Source organism: Sphaeramia orbicularis, chromosome 18 (assembly GCF_902148855.1).
Source record: "Sphaeramia orbicularis chromosome 18, fSphaOr1.1, whole genome shotgun sequence".
In the NCBI taxonomy this organism is placed as follows: Eukaryota; Metazoa; Chordata; class Actinopteri; order Kurtiformes; family Apogonidae; genus Sphaeramia; species Sphaeramia orbicularis.
Genome location: NC_043974.1, coordinates 35,988,388 through 36,009,809, shown reverse-complemented (window position 1 = coordinate 36,009,809; position 21,422 = coordinate 35,988,388). Strand labels below are relative to the sequence as shown.

The window sequence follows — 21,422 nt, the reverse complement described above, 5'->3', positions numbered from 1 at the left end:
AAAAAAACCTTTCAGTTCAATTCTACAATAAGATCCACTTGAATTTGAACTTTTAAATTCCATGTTTTTGCAACAAATTTTGTGTTTTTAGTAGAGAGCCTGCACCATAATTACTGATCTTGTGTGTTTTTTGCATTGCAGCTTCATGCTAATTTGACTGATTTAATAAATCTGACCAAAATATCTGAATTTACACAGACCTGAGATCAGGATAAAAATGATTATACAGTATATGTAGAGTAAACTGTGCAAAAGTACACAAGTAAAAAGCCTAACTTCATCTGATTTCATTTGTACAGTACAGGAAATGCTCACATCTCACTACATTTCCTGTCTGGGTTGAGTCCAATGAGACGAGGAGCAGCGAAGTACATTTTCTGGAACAACACCAACAGCACTGATAAGGTCTTTTACTCCTGACATAGATTGATGGGAGGCGAAGGAGCAGAGGAGCGATAGCAATAGTCAGGGGACGCATCCGTTACCGAGGGGGGAAGCTGCCATCAGGACTGTGTTGACAAACTGGGAAATTGTCTGTATTGTCCCTGAAAATGTCAGAGACTCACGACATCTGCCTGTTTGGCTTTGGCTCAGAGATGAACACATCCAAGAGTCTTCCAATTCTTTATCAGATCCAGACGAGACATCAGATGCAAGAGGTTTATATTAGGGTTAAACGATTAGTTGGAAGAAAGAACGAAGCAGAAGATCAGGGTAAACTTGACCTATATACACAAAATGTTTTCTGACAAACTCACACAAAACAACTGTTAGATTCTCAACTCTACAGCGGCTCAGACAGAGATGGTCCTCACTAAAGTCTAGTCTACATTTAGTGTTTATTTATCTGCATATGTTCGATATTTTCATGTCTTGTCATGTTTCTTCTAAAAGTTGGATGCTGTGCCTACAATGCCAGTGGAGAAAATCTAGATGTAATATTCTTTGTTTACCTTTATTTAATTTATGCAGGTTCCTGCTGCCCACTTAACACCCATTAAAATCCTTCGAAATGCCACATGGAACTTCGTAGTAGGAGTAGAAGTAGTAGTAGTAGTCGTAGTAGGAGTAGTAGTAGTAGTAGTAGTCGTAGTAGGAGTAGTAGTAGTAGTAGTAGTAGTAGGAGGAGTAGTAGTAGGATTTGTGTCCATGACTGATGTTGGTAGTAGTAGTAGTAGTAGTAGTAGTAGTAGTAGTAGTAGTAGGACTTGTGTCCATGAGTGGTGTTGGTAGTAGTAATAGTATAGTAGTAGTAATAGTAGGACTTGTGTCCAGTAGTAGTAGTAGTAGTAGAAGAGGTAGTAGTTGTAGTAGAAGAGGTAGTAGTTGTAGGACTTATATCTATGGGCGGTGATGATGGTGGTGGTGGTAGTAGTAGTAGTAGTAATAGTAGGACTTGTTTCCATGGGCAGTGGTGGTAGTAGTAGTAGGAGTAGTAGTAGAAGTAGGAGTAGTAGGACTTGTGTCCTTGTGCGTTGGTGATGGTAGTAGTAGTAGTAGTAGTAGTAGGATTAGTAGTAGCAGTAGGACTTGTGTCCTTGGGCGGTGGTGGTTGTTGTAGTAGTAGTAATAGTAGTAGTAGGACTTGTGTCCATGGATGGTAGTAGTAGTAGTAGTAGCAGTAGGACTTGTGTCCTTAGGCAGTGGTGGTGATGGTGGTAGTAGTAGTAGTAGTAGTAGGATTTGTGTCCATGGATGGTGGTAGTAGTAGTAGTAGTAGTAGTAGTAGGATTTGTGTCCATGGATGGTGGTAGTAGTAGTAGTAGTAGTAGTAGTAGTAGTAGGATTTGTGTCCATGGATGGTGGTAGTAGTAGTAGTAGTAGTAGTAGGATTTGTGTCCATGGATGGTGGTAGTAGTAGTAGTAGTAGTAGTAGTAGGATTTGTGTCCATGGATGGTGGTGGTAGTAGTAGTAGTAGTAGTAGTAGTAGTAGGATTTGTGTCCATGGATGGTGGTAGTAGTAGTAGTAGTAGTAGTAGTAGTAGTAGTAGTAGTAGGATTTGTGTCCATGGATGGTGGTAGTAGTAGTAGTAGTAGGATTTGTGTCCATGGATGGTGGTAGTAGTAGTAGTAGTAGTAGTAGGACTTGTGTCCTTGGGCGGTGGTGGTGGTAGTAGTACTAGTAGTAGGACTTGTGTCCATGTGTGGTGGTGGTGGTAGTAGTAGTAGTAGTAGTAGTAATAGTAGGACTTGTGTCCATGGATGGTGATGGTGGTAGTAGTAGTAGTAGTAGTAGTAATAGTAGGACTTGTGTCCATGGATGGTGATGGTGGTAGTAGTAGTAGTAGTAACAGTAGGACTTGTGTCCATGGGCAGTGATGGTGGTGGTAGTAGTAGTAGTAGTAGTAGTAGTAGTAGGACTTGTGTACATGGATGGTGGTAGTAGTAGTAGTAGTAGTGATGTGTAATGTTTCTTCTAAAAGTTGGATGCTGTGCCTCCAATGCCAGTGGAGAAAATGTGGACTTAATTTTCTTTGTTTATTTAATTCATGCAGTTTTCTTGCTGCCCACTTAACACCCATTAAAATCCTGAGAAATAGCTGATTACATTTGGAAAAAAACAAATTACCACCACGGCTGGGTGGTCACTTTCTAATATCTTTTCCCAGTTTGGGGTATAGAGGTGCATGTAATCTACGGTCCATTTCAGGTTTTTACCTGCTGTTACAAACTCTTGTGACAAGGAGGCGTTGATGGGCGACATAATGGAGATGCCATTGTCGTGGCTTTGCCTCATGGAACTTTACTGTCGGTGTATTTATGTTTGGACTCAGTCGAACATTTGTGGAGGATGTGAAAGTGTTGTGTGAAATGGCCCGGCTAAAGTGAAACAGTCCCACATTCTAGGACTAATGTGGAAACACAGGGAACAGGTAGTAGTAAATAGGTGAAAATTATGTCTGCAGTCTCAAAAAGTTTTGTTATGGACATTTACAGTTGTTTCTGATAATAAAATGTAAATATATAAAAACTTCAGCTTTATAATAATGATAATTAATGGCCAGATATTGAAAGTAAAGCTCTTCCTGGAAACAAAGGTGCAAAAGAACTGGCAAAAAAGACATTTTCTGACACTTTTATTGCAAAGTAAACATGAAGACACTTAGGCTGAAAGCTGCAGGAGACTTTCGTGACCAATTTTTCATCAAATCTGTAAAACCTCAGTCATATCCTCAGTATCACGAATCTGTAAGTCTGTCTGTGATTACTCACCTGAATCTCTTGCATCACAGTGAACAATTTCTTAGTGCCATCCACCGTAAACAAACCATGTGTTCACAAACAGAGCCAGGAGGGAACTGGGGTATCGTCAGCATTTTGTCGCGACGTGCATTGTGGGTAGCGGAGGTTCGCGCAGCCACCTGGCATCGGCAGCTGCTACAGACACGACGTGGAAACGGCAGGAGCTCCCTTCCCTTTATGCATATTCCTCCAGCCGTTTCTGCATTTCAGCTGTTTCCGCATCATGTTTTTTGCAGCAATATAATATCATATGGCTGCGCTGCTGCTGCTGCTAGGCGGCTGCACGAACCTCCGCTTCCCACAATGCATGTCGCCACAAAATTCTGAAGATGCCCAAGTTACCTCCCGGCTGTTTGTAAACACATGGTTTGTTTATGGTGGATGGCACTTGGAAAATGTTCACCGTAATGCAAGAGATTCAGGTGAGTAATCACAGAAAGACTTACAGATTCATGATACTTAACCTCCTGAGACCCAGGAAATGTCAGCAAAGTACAAGCTTTTTTTGTTTTTTATTAAATAAGTACCTATATTGGAAACATCATGATGCAACAGTTTTTTCAGATGCAGTTTTTAAAATTTTCATGGAATGTCCTTTGTGGTGGAAATTTTTCTTTTTTTTTTTTTTTGTATAAAGTTGTGAAACTCTTGTCCACAAATGTGGAAAGAAAACCCATAGCTGGGTCTTCGGAGGTTAGGCTATGACTGAGGTTTTACAGATTAGATGAAAAATTGGTCACCAAAGTCTCCCACACCTTCAAGGGTTAAACGGCCTATAAATACATAACATCATGCTGTACTCACCACTGAGAAATTCATAACCTTTATTATCCAGACAGTGAGGGCCAGGTTGACAATCATGGTGACCAGCAGCAGCAGGAGGAAGAAGTAGAGGCATCGCTTCCTCCAGCCGTACAGACCCACTGGGTAGACGGCGTCGCAGCCCGGTCGCTGCAGGTGCAAGGACTGGGAGGCGAGGATGAACTGCTCCTGGGTAATCTACAAACAGAAGCACAGCAACCTGCATTAGCCCTCTGTCAGGTACGTATTCACTCTGTGGAACCAATCACATATTGTAAGTGGCTATTAGCTTGTGAGCATCTCTGGAAATGACTCTGGGCAGAAGCACAACAGTGTTTTGTTTTGTTTTTTGTACCATTTTTGAGAAGTGGTGCTCCTGGATAAACCACATTACAACATCAATGCAAATTTGAGAGAATCTATTACCACAACAAGCTGGTACTTCCATGTTTGGTAATTAAATGGGTTGAAAAATGTGATCTGTAACGCATCAGGAACAGAGCGATTTCTCAATTTGTAATAATTTTTTTTTTTTTTTGGAGTGGGGGGTGATCTTCTGTTTTTCCATCGTTTACAACTTATGATTACATACCTTGGTACACCAGCGCTACATACTTTTAAATTGAACCTGCAGCAGAGTAATCCATCAAACTCTGTGCCTAAAAGACAAGGTTGCTGAGGTGACGTTATTTTATTAAGAGAGATACCAAATCAGAGTTAGCCCGCAAAACAAAAGGTTGTGGGTTTTCGTTTCGCGCTGTAGAAAGCAGGGATCATCAGTCAAGATTGATCTGTAAGGAGGTAGTGATCAGTCGTGGGAATAACGGAAGTGTTGAGATCAGATCTTAGGGGGGAGACACAGGAATGAATGAATGAATAAAAAAATTAAATATGAAGGAAGCAAAGGAGTTTTAAATGTAAAATACATCACTGATAGATCCATTAATGCAAGAATAACAGTTTTTTTTTAAAAAATCCTTCCAGAGGAAAAAGTACTGTAAAGCATGAATTATGAGCTTATAACTACAGAAACTTTTGTTTTTAGAAAATGTAATTATGCCCACTAGAAACTTTGGAAGATCTCTAATAAATAATATCAGTATTTTTTAATCAGTTTTGTCCAAAATATAGGACTTCTCTAGTTTTTGTTAACTTTTAATATTTATATAAATCAGCACAAACTACATGCATGATGTCCTGAATGTGCATGAAATAAAACCTCGCTAAGTCGCAGCTAAAAGGTTCCAGGTTCAATTCTCAGTTTCACACCATCAAAAACAGGTTAATTCTCCTGTCAGTGCCCTCAAACAGTTTACTGATAATGATTATGATGATCTGAAGTTGGTCCTTGAGGGCCTTCGATGGCAGCTCACTGCTCATTTAGTGGTAATGCTAATGCTAATGCTAGGTACTATGTGTATTACAGTGGGTACAATGAATAGACTACTTTCCCTATGGGGACAATATTGCAATTTATTCTTAGTTTTAATCTTTTAACCTAATATACTGTAAAAAAGGTATGAAATGTTTAAGTCTGTAATTGTTGATGCAAGGGATGTGTGCGAATAAGTCCATTTGTCAAAACGGTGCAAAATGATGACCTCTGTTTTTGGAGTTGACTGATTTGGAGACTATAATTTTGAAATATTTTTATGTCTGTTTCTGAGTGCTGTAAAAAGTCTAAAAAAGCAGTGTTTTTTGGGTTACACATTCCATGGTTGGTGTCGTGTTAATTTTTTCTAGGCTGAAGTGAAGGACTTGACTTATCGACCTAAACTGTGAGGAATATGCGACTTTAAGAAGTAACTAAAATACCGATCTCTAGTTTATACATGAATCTAACTCATGTGAAAATGTGCATTCCTGCATCAAACAAGTCACATGAGGACAGAAAAGTAATTCATCCTTAAAATATGTTTATCAGTAGGTTTACAGCTTTGACTTTTACATTTGGAACCTGTTGCATTATGGGTAACCTGTGTGTGATGAACAGTCGCAGCTAAAAGCGTTGGTTTGTTTCCACAAGTTTTGCTTCTTCAGGTTTTTCTACATGTTTGGAAGGTACACTGAAGAACAATTTCAAGCATTTATCCAAAGAGTAATTTCGGTTACTGTTAGAACTTTTGGCCAAAGGTTGCAGGTCCTCACACAGGGTTCAGAGGTCATTCATGTCTCCTTTAGCGCTAAGAAATATTAGCCACAGTTTTTTTTTTTACTGCAGCAGCACAGTGTTTTATTGGTGTAATTACAGTATTTTGTGATGTGAATTTTGGAGTAAAAGTCACTTGATAATAGGGCTGCAACTAACAATAATTTTAACAATCGATTAATCTGTAGATTATTTTAACAACTAATCAGTTCATAGGATAAACACAAAAGACTCAATTCTCAAAGATCAGTATTTTACCCAAAGAAAAATAGGCTGCAGACAAGTTACTAATGATTACATTACTGCAATCGCTTAGGTATAGTTAGCAAGCGCTAGCCTGCTACCTAGACTTGTTATGGCTAGAGACTAGCTAGCTATAGTCTTCAACCAGGTTTGGTTATAAGCTATCAAACTAGCCTTGTATGTATTAGTTTCAGTCAATGATAGGAAACGTTATTCTGGTGTCCTGATAAACAGAGATGGATGAAAACGTTATAATTACAATGATAGTGTCTAACTAACTAGTGGGCTAAAGTAATCATGACATGTAGGCTATCTTAAGCTAGGTTTATATTATGTTTGCGGTGGCCACGGCAGCCCTGTTTGCCCAAAACGTAGTGCGCCATGGGATTTTGAAAAATTTTTTTCTCCATATTCAAGTTTTGTTACATAAGCGGCGCACTACGTTGTGAGAAACGGGGCTGCCGTGGCCAATGCGAACATAATGTAAACCTAGCTTTAAAAATCTGTCCTGGCACCCGAAGCCTCAGCCATGCTGCTCTGTGTTTTCCTCTGTTACACTACACAGCGTGCAGGCATGCCTCAATACTAATGTGTTCAAGACTCAATGAATCGACTGCCAAATTTGTTGCCAGCTCTTTTAAGAATTGATTTGGATTGATTTAATCGAGTCGTTGTTGCAGCACGACTTAACAAGTGACTTAAGTGTCTGTCACTAAGTGGCAAGTTCTAGGTCACACTAACTTGTAGAGTTTGTGTAAAATGTTTTTTTGAGGGGGTTTTTTGTTTTTTTTGCAACCTGCTAAGAAATTATCAAGGTTATTATCATTAACAAAAACTAACGAAATGACGAAAACTAGAATTGAAAAAACATTTTCGGTAACTGAAATAAATCAAAACTATAATTAAAAGAAAAACGATAACTAACTCAAACTGTATTGTGTCCTTACAAAACTAACTAAAATGGATAAAAATTACAGATAGAATTCCCTTAGTTTTCGTCTTTGTCAACATTGGATTGATACGAAAGCGATTTATTTCGCTCTAGCAATTTTAGCTAGCGCCACCATACGGTACTTCACGGTCCGTCACTTCTCGTCACTTGTCGTTTACAGTCATCTTCTGGTCCCCACTCTACCTGGAAACATGGAGACTAAAGGTGGGAGAAAGCAGAAGAGTCCTGTCTGGGATTTATTTGAATACGACAGAGAAGAAGAGAAAAGATATGAAAAAAACTAAAACTAAACTAAAACTAAGCATTTAGAAAAAAAAAATGCAAAGCTCTAAAAGTGAATTAAAACGAACTGAATTAGAGAAAAAAAAGTCAAAACTAAATAAAACTAAACTATAATGACAAATCCAAAACTATTATAACCTTGGAAATTATGACTAAGAATAAGAAGTCTGTCAGCTGTGAGCCCAACTTCCGAACTCTGATGTGTCATGAATGTGATTTACACAGATGACTTAGTTACATTAGAGTGTATGAGTATTTTTGATTAATTTTAAAACCCCTTCAGGACAGATTGGTCTACCAGAGCCTAAGCCATTAGTGGAAGGACAGCAGTAGTATGTAGGAAATGTATAAGAGATTATTAATACTGTACAGGTGTCAGTTATGTCAATTATGAAGGTGTCTATTATAGGTGTCAATTATGAAAAAATACAATGTTTAGTTGGACAACAGTAAAAGTCATGACACAAACACTAAACCTCTAGAAATCAGAGGAACTAGTGAAAAACGACTTATTGATTGTTAAAAGGTGAAAACAATGTGATCTTGCATTGTGATTCTACCTCAAAACTTAATTATATGATGTTTGAGTCAGATCACTCAGCCATTCAGGCAATGAGCCAGGACTAATTAAAGGCATTTAGCCTTAAAATCAGAGATCTGAGGAGAGGAATAATATTTGTTGATTAAATCTGATCTGTAGTTGATCTACAGGGGAATAAAGTAATATTTGAAACACAAAACGCCTTAAAACAGACTGTATTCCAGTTTATCGGAATAATTTTTGTTTTCCTTTACATAAACAGACAGTTTTGCCATAAGCCAATGCAGCAAAAACCTCAAATTTATGTATAAAAATTAACCAGAGTGCAAGAAATGAAGTCGAGAAGATTAGCTAGACCCTAGACTCTGGTTTTAACACATCTGACAATGTTAAAATAAAACCCGCAATCATGACTGAGGTGGAGCTGTGGGCTCTTTAATGCTAATTTATGTCAAATCCACAGCTGTAATTATTCAGAATTATTAGTGTAACTAAGCACGCAGGGTTCTTGACATGTCTGTCTGTATTTATGTACTTTACACAGAAATTATTTGTCCAGATTTAATCACCTGGCACCGCTTGTTTTCAGTGCTAATTGAAATGCTTGTTGACATTTTGTGTTTGCTGGAGACGTGAGTGACAGCTTCCTGCAGCCGATGTGTTTACTGCTCCCCCCGGGCTGAGCTCTTTATAATGTTACTGCCCATCAGGCTTTCAGAGGAGAATATTTTATGTGGAACGTGCACCGAGCAGGCTTTATGCAGCCTCGGTTTGGTGGAACGACGTTTTGGTAGTGATTTTATATCACAGTGCGGTAACAGTTTAACCCAGTGGTGTCAAAGTCATTTTAGTTGAGGGAACACATACATCCCAAATATGATCTCAAATGGGTCAGACCAGTAAAGTAATAGGCATAAGAACCTATAAATAATAATCCTTTTTTTTTTGGCTTTGCTTTAGTGTGAATGTTTAATTTATTTTGAGCATGTATAATTTCATTTCATTTGTTTTATGCATCTTATTATTATTATTATTATTATTATTATTTATTTATTTTTTTTATTGTTGTTTGTTTGCTTATCAACCATTTATGTATCAGTACTTATATTTTGTTGGTTGATTTTTGTTTTGATTTCACTGTCTACAGGGTGGGGAAGCAAAATTTACAATATTTTGAGGCAGGGATTGAAAGACAGTGTATGACCAATTAGTTTATTGAAAGTCATGAGAATTTATTTAGCCCTGTGATGAACTGGCGACTCGTCCAGGGTGTACCCCGCCTTCGCCCCTATGTAGCTGGGATAGGCTCCAAGCGACCCCCGTGACCCTAGTGAGGATAAAGCGGGTTCAGAAAATGAATGAGAATTTATTTGCCACAAGAAAATTGACATCATAGAAAATGTTTTTATTCTATGTGTCCTCCTTCTTTCTCAATAACTGCCTTCACACGCTTCCTGAAACTTGCGCAAGTGTTCCTCAAATATTGGGGTGACAACTTCTCCCATTCTTCTTTAATAGTATCTTCCAGACTTTCTCGTAATAGTTTTGCTCATAGTCATTCTCTTCTTTCCATTATAAACAGTCTTTATGGACACTCCAACTATTTTTGAAATCTCCTTTGGTGTGACGAGTGCATTCAGCAAATCACACACTCTTTGACGTTTGCTTTCCTGATTACTCATATGGGCAAAAGTTTCTGAAAAGGTATGGATAATAGTGTTAGGTATGATTATGACATCATTATGTTTGGTTTCAAAACAATTGACGTAGTGCCTGCTGAGAAAAAACAACTAAATGTTCATTGTAAATTTTGCTTCCCTACCCTGTACATGTTCAAAATAAAGATTTCATTTCAGTTTAATTTAATTAATATGTTAAGTTATTTGATGATGAGAATGGGGGGTGGGATTAAATAAGTTTTTCTTCTTCCCACTCCTTTTCGAGTGTAAATGAACAATTTTGGAATTTTTTTTGAATTTGCATGTATTGTGTGAATGCTCAAAATTAACAAATGAATGAATGAATGAATATTTAATTACTTTATCAAAATGTGAATAATCTGAACAACCACGTACACCCTGAAATATCTATCAAAAATATAACTGTAATTTCACCAATGTTATGTCACAGCTTATTATGAACCCAATTTACAGCTAACAGCGGATCAGTAAATGTGTTCTGCATTTGTAGATCCACTAACAGACATTATATTTTTAGAACTGCATATATTTTTCTTAAAAAAAAATTCAACTTTCTCATATTTGTTCAGATTAGTCACGTTTTATTGTGACAGGATTTGTAAATGTAAACATTGTCATAATGTAATTTTACTTTTTTTCACATTAGACCAAGAAGTTGGAGTTGTCAATATTTATAGTTTATAATGTGATTATTCTACTTGACATCACATTGAGTTGTATGTGGACTCAGAACACCCTTGACTGTTAAACCTATAACAACCCTATAATGACATAAATGACCAAAAATAGTCACTTGCCTGATAAAGGGTTAAAATACATTTCATGATGGTAGTTGATAGATTCTATGAAACTGGGTTCATTTTGGTATCTGGCACTTTTCCAGCTTTTTAGACCCAATAATAAAAGACAAATTTAGACATATTTCCCCCCCAGGATGTACCTAATGACGACCTTAGATAAATGCAAAAAAAAATTATACTCTTGCTCTGAGCCATCCCAAAATTAATGAATTTTTAATCAAAAATTGGGGTCAAAAATAGGACCAAAATTGGGATATTAAAGCTATGCTAGGTGTCAGCGCATTAGTTCTGAAAACATGGCTGTGAATGGTCTTATATACTGCTATAAATAAAGACACTGTGTTAAATTTGATCATCCTAGTGTTTTTTCTAATCCAGACATGTGGGTTTTTCATGAATCTCAGTCTCATTCCAGAATTTGTGTGTAACCCATCGTGTCCACTTGTGTTACATGCAGAACCTGGCCAATTAAACGCATATAAATTGTGAATTATTTTGCAACAGCGGTCATTTTTGTGAAACACTCTGCCTTGCATAATTAGTTCAAATCCCAAAATGTACCTGTGAGAGAATACAAAGATAATAAAAAAAATAGTAGCGCGTAATTTTCGTGTCCTTTTGACCGTGTTACATGTGGATTTTTGTATTAAATGTATGATAATGTAAAAATGTTTTATCTGAAAAACAGTTTCTCTTTTACCTTAGAAAATATTTATTTTTAAAATAGACCCAAAGTGCTTCCAAACTTGCTTCATAACATTAGTCTACATCTGGTTTGAATTTTTAGCCCCCATGTCCTGTTTTAAGGGACCAGTTTCACAGAAGCACCCCCTTTTTTCCTCCATTATCAAGTTTTTGTAAAAAATCACTAAAATTCTGCATAGTTCCTCAGTGAAATACCTCCTGGTTATATTCAAGCATTTAATCTCCATATTGATTCTCTTTTTTTGTGATACAAGCTCATAAAGATAACAAAGGTCTTGCCCCTGATCTAAAATTCAGGCCCTTAGGCAAATGTACTTGATGACCCCTGATGTAAAATAAGGGCTTGGGTGTTGCATAAATATCTTAAAATGCAGGTGTTCCAGTGCATTCCTGGGCAGTCTCACTTTAATGTATGCCCAGTCTGGCACCATTACCGGCTGAAGCACTACATCCTGATGCACTTTTACACAAATGGATTCAGTGTCTGTAAAGGGTTTAGCATCCGGCTGCTAAAACACATGAGTAAAGATCTATTTTTTGTGGCATTCATGCCTCTGTCCGTAGATTCATCTGGACTAATGAGTTAAAGAGTAGTACAGGATGAGGTTTTTGCCATTATTTAAACATCGGTCAAGTAATTTAGACCCTTTCTGGAAAAGTAATTAGCTTTCGGGGCTAAAAAAGCCTTTGCTTGCTCTGCTACAGATAATGAGAGCCTGTCAAGAAAACATACCATCTAATGATGAGTGCCATCAGTGTTATATGCTAATGACATGCTGGATATGAATAACGCATACGGGGCATGAATTCTGACTTGAGAAATGCATTTATTATACCTTCAGTGGCTCTTGAGGGAAAAATCATGCACAGGTGTGTCAATTATAGATCCATGTTTCACGCAATTAAAGCATTTTAAATAAGCACGGTGAATTAGCATTAGCTCCAGAGGAAATGGGAGAAACTTTTCAGTGGGCTTTGACATAATTGGCTGCTGAACATTCTATCGTGGATTTTATGATGGGGGCTGCTTTGGTTTCTTTATTATCTATTCGACAGAGTAGGATGGCAGGTGGTCATGAACAGAACGGTTCAGAGCTCAGCCATCCTCGCATCCTGTGATGGCGAGTTTCACACCGTCAGCTCGCGGTTACGATCGGCTGGAGAACAGCAACCGCTCACTCACGCCTGGACCGCCGCACTTGACAGATATCATTCTGTCTGATCTCAGATCAGAGCTTATGTTGTGTGATATGTTCTCAGAGCTGGCAGGTGCTTCTCAAGCAGAGTGGAGGACGTTTTTCTGGCATCAAACCAAGCCTGTGCCATAATTCAGCTCCTATTAGTACTAGGGTTGAGTAGAATGACAGCAGCTGGTAATTGGATCATAATGTAGGCTTCTGTTCATATGTGAGGTCAGACTTTGGCAACGTCTGTACCACTTTACATTACAGCTCTGAATAAAAGTAGTAGTAGTGGTAGTAGTAGTAGTAGTGGTAAAAGTGGTGGTGGTAGTGGTAGTAGTAGTAGTGGTGGTAGTAGTAGTAGCGGTGGTGGTAGTGGTAGCAGTAGCAGTAGTAGTGGTAAAAGTGGTGGTGGTAGTAGTAGTGGTGGTTGTAGTAGCAGTAGTGGTAGTAGTAGTAGTAGTAGTAGTAGTGGTGTTAGTAGTTGCAGTAGTGGTAGTAGTGGTGGTAGTAGTAGCAGTAGTGGTGGTAGTAGTGGTGGTAGTAGTAGCAGTAGTGGTGGTAGTGGTGGTGGTAGTAGTGGTGGTACCAGTAGTAGTAGTGGTGGTAGTAGTAGTAGTGGTGGTAGTAGTGGTGGTGGTAGTGGTAGCAGTAGCGGTAGTAGTAGTAGTGGTAAAAGTGGTGGTGGTAGTAGTAGCAGTAGTGGTAGTAGTAGTAGTGGTGGTTGTAGTAGCAGTAGTAGTAGTAGTAGTAGTAGTAGTGGTGGTAGTAGTTGCAGTAGTGGTGGTAGTAGTGGTGGTGGTAGTGGTAGTAGTGGTGGTAGCAGTAGTAGTAGTGGTGGTAGTAGTAGTAGTAGTGGTGGTAGTAGTAGCAGTAGTGGTGGTAGTAGTAGTGGTGGTAGTAGTGGTGGTGGCAGTAGTGGTGGTGGTGGTAGTTGGAGTAGTGGTGGTGGCGGTGGTAGTAGTAGTGGTGGTGGTAGTAGCGGTGGTAGTAGTAGTGGTGGTAGTGGTAGTAGTGGTGGTGGTGGTGGTGGTGGTGGTAGTAGTAGTAGTAGTAGTGGTAGTAGTAGTAGTGGTGGTAGTAGCAGTAGTGGTAGTGGTAGTAGTGGTGGTGGTAGTAGTGGTGGTGGTGGTAGTTGGAGTAGTGGTGGTAGTAGATGTAGTAGTGGTAATGGTGGCGGTAGTAGTGGTGGTAGTAGTAGTAGTAGTGGTAGTAGTAGTAGTAGTAGTAGTAGTAGTAGTGGTGGTGGTAGTAGTAGTGGTAGTAGAAGTAGTAGTAGTAGTGGTAGTAGTAGTAGTGGTGGTGGTAGTAGTAGTGGTAGTAGAAGTAGTAGTAGTAGTGGTAGTAGTAGTAGTGGTGGTGGTAGTAGTAGTGGTAGTAGAAGTAGTAGTAGTAGTGGTAGTAGTAGTAGTGGTGGTTGTAGTAGCAGTAGTGGTAGTAGTAGTAGTAGTAGTAGTAGTGGTGGTAGTAGTTGCAGTAGTGGTAGTAGTGGTGGTAGTAGTAGTAATAGTAGTGGTAGTGGTGGTGGTAGTAGTGGTAGTAGTAGTAGTGGTAGTGGTGGTGGTAGTAGTGGTAGTAGTAGTAGTAGTAGTAGTGGTAGTGGTGGTGGTAGTAGAAGTCGTGGTGGTGGTAGTAGTAGTGGTAGTAGTAGTAGCAGTAGTAGTAGCCCTACAGCTCAGCTCGTAGCCTGAGGTGTTCAGAACAGCACCTCGTCTGCCCGTCTGTGTTTTTAACACGTTGGTTAATGAAAGTAAACTTTCGCTGTTGTTCCAGTTCCGAGGCTAATGAGCCGTGTTGTGGTGGTATCACTCTGTAAGGTGTGAGTTATGGCCGACAATAGTGCGTTCATTAAAAATTAAGAAAGGCATATATATTCCTCCTGTGTGGTGAGTCACTACAATACTTTACTTTTTTGCCACTTATGGGCAAGGAACCAAATATGGTAACTTCACTGACCTTGATTTTCTACATGACAATAAAACATTTTGAAAAATTTCACAAAAGTAATAAAGTCTTGTTATGTCCTCCAATAACACACTAAGGCTGAAATGTTGAATTTCAGAGTATTTCTATGAGGGCCCTATAAAGAGTGGACCCTCAAGTTGTTTATTTCTAGCCAGAATCATTTCAATGTAACTCAAATCAACGGATTAGCCAATAGGAGATACAAAACCATGTTATGATCAGAAAATTCATCATCGTCTCTTCATAATGTGACCCTTATTTTTGCTCTTCTTGATCTCGTTCAATGACTTTTATTGGAACAGAAATAATCCTTGTACTGTTGGATCTATTTAGTGTTAGCTTAGCGCTGCGAACTTTCTCATTGTTCTGTTGTTTTATTAAATTATTCCTGACATATTTTGGTCTCAGACAGTTAGACTGGTTTACAGATTTGTCGATTTAAGTGGTTGTCGTTCTGTTGTCATACGTTTGGTTGTGTTGAACTTTTAGCTGATGTTCTTCTGTTACATGGATGTATAGAACGTGTAGTTTGCTATGAGCATCACTGAGCATTACCATGGCAACACAGACGGAACCGAATAGATAATCATTTTTATAAAATCTTTTTTTTTTTTTTTCCCCCAACAACCTTCAACATTTTACTAGTTCCAAGCTTTTCAATACCTCAACTTTTCTTTGGACAAATACCTAAACAATATTTCATTCTGGCAGTTTTATAGTCATTACACTCAAGAAAATGGAGAATTTAAACTACAACACAAACAAAACCGATCATGCACTGTTGGATTTAATAACTTATTTAAGTTATTTATGCATTTAAACAAAATACTAAATAAAGATTTTGTACAACAATTAAGGAGAGTGAGACCTACATGGGACGTAATATTTATGAATGATGTGTTTGAGCCAATAATATGGTAATATTTTGCCAATAAAGTTAAATATTGACAATAAAATGATAATGGTATTGGCTTTATTACATTTAAAATGGCCAAAATGATGACGTTATTGGCTTTATTACATTTAAATGGCCAAAACGATGACGTTATTGGTTGCTACAGAGGCGTATTGTCCTCACAGTGGATTAAAAAAAAAAGGCATGGATAAATAAACAACAACAGGAAAAAATCCCCTCAGACAAATCACACCCAGCTCATCTCACTATTTATAATCTAACACATTTAAACAATATACTAAATAAAGATTTTGTACAACAATTAAGGAGAGTGAGAGCTACATGGGACAAATCATTTATGAATGATGTGTTTGAGTCAATATTATGATAATATTTTGCCAATAAAGTTAAATATTGCAAATAAAATGATTATGTTATTGGATTTATTACATTTAAAATGGCCAAAATTATGTTATTGGCTTTATTATATTTAAAATGACCAAAATGATTGTTATTGGCTTTATTAAATTTAAAATGGCTAAAATGATTATGTTATTGGCTTTATTATATTTAAAATGGCCAAAATGATTATGTTATTGGCTTTATTATATTTAAAATGGCCAAAATGATTATGTTATTGGCTTTATTATATTTAAAATGGCCAAAATGATTATGTTATTGGCTTTATTATATTTAAAATGGCCAAAATGATTATGTTATTGGCTTTATTATATTTAAAATGGCCACAAAAAAAAGTGTTATTGGCTTTAATGCATTTAAAATGGCTAAAATGATTATGTTATTGGCTTTATTATATTTAAAATGGCCAAAATGATTATGTTATTGGCTTTATTATATTCAAAATGGCCAAAATGATTATGTTATTGGCTTTATTATATTTAAAATGGCCAAAATGATTATGTTATTGGCTTTATTATATTCAAAATGGCCAAAATGATTATGTTATTGGCTTTATTATATTTAAAATGGCCACAAAAAAAAGTGTTATTGGCTTTAATGCATTTAAAATGGCTAAAATGATTATGTTACTGGCTTTATTACATTTAAAATGGCCACAATTAAAATGTTATTGGCTTTAATACATTTAAAATGGCCAAAAAATGATTGTTATTGGCTTTATTACATTTAAAATGGCCAAAAAGATTGTTATTGGCTTTTTTACATTTAAAATGGCCACAATTAGAATGTTATTGGCTTTATTACATTTAAAATGGCCAAAATGATTATGTTATTGGCTTTAATACATTTAAAATGGCCAAAAAGATTGTTATTGGCTTTATTACATTTAAAATGGCCATAATTAGAACGTTATTGGCTTTATGACATTTAAAATGGCCAAATTTAGCTGACGTTCATCTGTTACATGAATGTATAGAATGTGTACATTGCAACACTGAGCATTACCATGGTAACACAGATGGAACAGAGTAGTTTATCATTTTTATAAAATCTTTTTTTTTTCTCCAACAAACTTCAACCTTTTACTAGTTCCAAGCTTTTCAATACCTCAACTTTTCTTTGGACAAATACCTAAACAATATTTCATTCTGGCAGTTTTATAGTCATTACACTCAAGAAAATGGAGAATTTAAACTACAACACAAACAAAACCGATCATGCACTGTTGGATTTAATAACTTATTTAAGTTATTTATGCATTTAAACAAAATACTAAATAAAGATTTTGTACAACAATTAAGGAGAGTGAGACCTACATGGGACGTAATATTTATGAATGATGTGTTTGAGCCAATAATATGGTAATATTTTGCCAATAAAGTTAAATATTGACAATAAAATGATAATGGTATTGGCTTTATTACATTTAAAATGGCCAAAATGATGACGTTATTGGCTTTATTACATTTAAATGGCCAAAACGATGACGTTATTGGTTGCTACAGAGGCGTATTGTCCTCACAGTGGATTAAAAAAAAAAAGGCATGGATAAATAAACAACAACAGGAAAAAATCCCCTCAGACAAATCACACCCAGCTCATCTCACTATTTATAATCTAACACATTTAAACAATATACTAAATAAAGATTTTGTACAACAATTAAGGAGAGTGAGAGCTACATGGGACAAATCATTTATGAATGATGTGTTTGAGTCAATAATATGATAATATTTTGCCAATAAAGTTAAATATTGCAAATAAAATGATTATGTTATTGGATTTATTACATTTAAAATGGCCAAAATTATGTTATTGGCTTTATTATATTTAAAATGACCAAAATGATTGTTATTGGCTTTATTAAATTTAAAATGGCTAAAATGATTATGTTATTGGCTTTATTATATTTAAAATGGCCAAAATGATTATGTTATTGGCTTTATTATATTTAAAATGGCCAAAATGATTATGTTATTGGCTTTATTATATTTAAAATGGCCACAAAAAAAAGTGTTATTGGCTTTAATGCATTTAAAATGGCTAAAATGATTATGTTATTGGCTTTATTATATTCAAAATGGCCAAAATCATTATGTTATTGGCTTTATTATATTTAAAATGGCCAAAATGATTATGTTATTGGCTTTATTATATTCAAAATGGCCAAAATGATTATGTTATTGGCTTTATTATATTTAAAATGGCCACAAAAAAAAGTGTTATTGGCTTTAATGCATTTAAAATGGCTAAAATGATTATGTTACTGGCTTTATTACATTTAAAATGGCCACAATTAGAATGTTATTGGCTTTAATACATTTTAAAATGGCCAAAAAATGATTGTTATTGGCTTTATTACATTTAAAATGGCCAAAAAGATTGTTATTGGCTTTTTTACATTTAAAATGGCCACAATTAGAATGTTATTGGCTTTATTACATTTAAAATGGCCACAATTAGAATGTTATTGGCTTTAATACATTTAAAATGGCCAAAAAGATTGTTATTGGCTTTATTACATTTAAAATGGCCATAATTAGAACGTTATTGGCTTTATGACATTTAAAATGGCCAAATTTAGCTGACGTTCATCTGTTACATGAATGTATAGAATGTGTACATTGCAACACTGAGCATTACCATGGTAACACAGATGGAACAGAGTAGTTTATCATTTTTATAAAATCTTTTTTTTTTCTCCAACAAACTTCAACCTTTTACTAGTTCCAAGCTTTTCAATACCTCAACTTTTCTTTGGACAAATACCTAAACAATATTTCATTCTGGCAGTTTTATAGTCATTACACTCAAGAAAATGGAGAATTTAAGCTACAACACAAACAAAGCCGATCATGCACTGTTGGATTTAATAACTTTAGACGACAGCCAAACCAAACATTACACATTTAGTGGGTCTTAAAGTCTTCATTACCAAATCCATCATGCAGTTCTCTCTATATTTCTCAGTATCTCACTATTTGCAAGTTATTTATGCATTTAAACAAAATACTAAATAAAGATTTTGTACAACAATTAAGGAGAGTGAGACCTACATGGGACGTAATATTTATGAATGATGTGTTTGAGCCAATAATATGGTAATATTTTGCCAATAAAGTTAAATATTGACAATAAAATGATAATGGTATTGGCTTTATTACATTTAAAATGGCCAAAATGATGACGTTATTGGCTTTATTACATTTAAATGGCCAAAACGATGACGTTATTGGTTGCTACAGAGGCGTATTGTCCTCACAGTGGATTAAAAAAAAAAAGGCATGGATAAATAAACAACAACAGGAAAAAAATCCCCTCAGACAAATCACACCCAGCTCATCTCACTATTTATAATCTAACACATTTAAACAATATACTAAATAAAGATTTTGTACAACAATTAAGGAGAGTGAGAGCTACATGGGACAAATCATTTATGAATGATGTGTTTGAGTCAATAATATGATAATATTTTGCCAATAAAGTTAAATATTGCAAATAAAATGATTATGTTATTGGATTTATTACATTTAAAATGGCCAAAATGATTGTTATTGGCTTTATTAAATTTAAAATGGCTAAAATGATTATGTTATTGGCTTTATTATATTTAAAATGGCCAAAATGATTATGTTATTGGCTTTATTATATTTAAAATGGCCAAAATGATTATGTTATTGGCTTTATTATATTTAAAATGGCCACAAAAAAAAGTGTTATTGGCTTTAATGCATTTAAAATGGCTAAAATGATTATGTTATTGGCTTTATTATATTCAAAATGGCCAAAATGATTATGTTATTGGCTTTATTATATTTAAAATGGCCACAAAAAAAAGTGTTATTAGCTTTAATGCATTTAAAATGGCTAAAATGATTATGTTACTGGCTTTATTACATTTAAAATGACCACAATTAGAATGTTATTGGCTTTAATACATTTAAAATGGCCAAAAAATGATTGTTATTGGCTTTATTACATTTAAAATGGCCAAAAAGATTGTTATTGGCTTTTTTACATTTAAAATGGCCATAATTAGAACGTTATTGGCTTTATTACATTTAAAATGGCCAAATTTAGCTGACGTTCATCTGCTACATGAATGTATAGAATGTGTACATTGCAACACTGAGCATTACCATGGTAACACAGATGGAACAGAGTAGTTTATCATTTTTATAAAATCTTTTTTTTTTCTCCAACAAACTTCAACCTTTTACTAGTTCCAAGCTTTTCAATACCTCAACTTTTCTTTGGACAAATACCTAAACAATATTTCATTCTGGCAGTTTTATAGTCATTACACTCAAGAAAATGGAGAATTTAAGCTACAACACAAACAAAACCGATCATGCACTGTTGGATTTAATAACTTTAGACGACAGCCAAACCAAACATTACACATTTAGTGGGTCTTAAAGTCTTCATTACCAAATCCATCATGCAGTTCTCTCTATATTTCTCAGTATCTCACTATTTGCAAGTTATTTATGCATTTAAACAAAATACTAAATAAAGATTTTGTACAACAATTAAGGAGAGTGAGACCTACATGGGACGTAATATTTATGAATGATGTGTTTGAGCCAATAATATGGTAATATTTTGCCAATAAAGTTAAATATTGACAATAAAATGATAATGGTATTGGCTTTATTACATTTAAAATGGCCAAAATGATGACGTTATTGGCTTTATTACATTTAAATGGCCAAAACGATGACGTTATTGGTTGCTACAGAGGCGTATTGTCCTCACAGTGGATTAAAAAAAAAAAGGCATGGATAAATAAACAACAACAGGAAAAAAATCCCCTCAGACAAATCACACCCAGCTCATCTCACTATTTATAATCTAACACATTTAAACAATATACTAAATAAAGATTTTGTACAACAATTAAGGAGAGTGAGAGCTACATGGGACAAATCATTTATGAATGATGTGTTTGAGTCAATAATATGATAATATTTTGCCAATAAAGTTAAATATTGCAAATAAAATGATTATGTTATTGGATTTATTACATTTAAAATGGCCAAAATGATTGTTATTGGCTTTATTAAATTTAAAATGGCTAAAATGATTATGTTATTGACTTTATTATATTTAAAATGGCCAAAATGATTATGTTATTGGCTTTATTATATTTAAAATGGCCAAAATGATTATGTTATTGGCTTTATTATATTTAAAATGGCCACAAAAAAAAGTGTTATTGGCTTTAATGCATTTAAAATGGCTAAAATGATTATGTTATTGGCTTTATTATATTCAAAATGGCCAAAATGATTATGTTATTGGCTTTATTATATTTAAAATGGCCACAAAAAAAAGTGTTATTGGCTTTAATGCATTTAAAATGGCTAAAATGATTATGTTACTGGCTTTATTACATTTAAAATGGCCACAATTAGAATGTTATTGGCTTTAATACATTTAAAATGGCCAAAAAATGATTGTTATTGGCTTTATTACATTTAAAATGGCCAAAAAGATTGTTATTGGCTTTTTTACATTTAAAATGGCCACAATTAGAAT

At 35.2% G+C, this 21,422-nt stretch overlaps 1 protein-coding gene across 1 annotated transcript in view; it reads right to left on the bottom strand.

The window, feature by feature from the left end:
• Positions 1–21,422, bottom strand: part of LOC115438195 (zeta-sarcoglycan-like) — a 149,162-nt gene that overhangs the window by 76,302 nt on the left and 51,438 nt on the right. Inside the window, exon 2 of the mRNA XM_030161628.1 lies at positions 4,049–4,243. Within this exon, the coding sequence (XP_030017488.1) occupies positions 4,049–4,243 (195 nt within the window). The remainder of the gene's footprint in view (positions 1–4,048; positions 4,244–21,422) is intronic.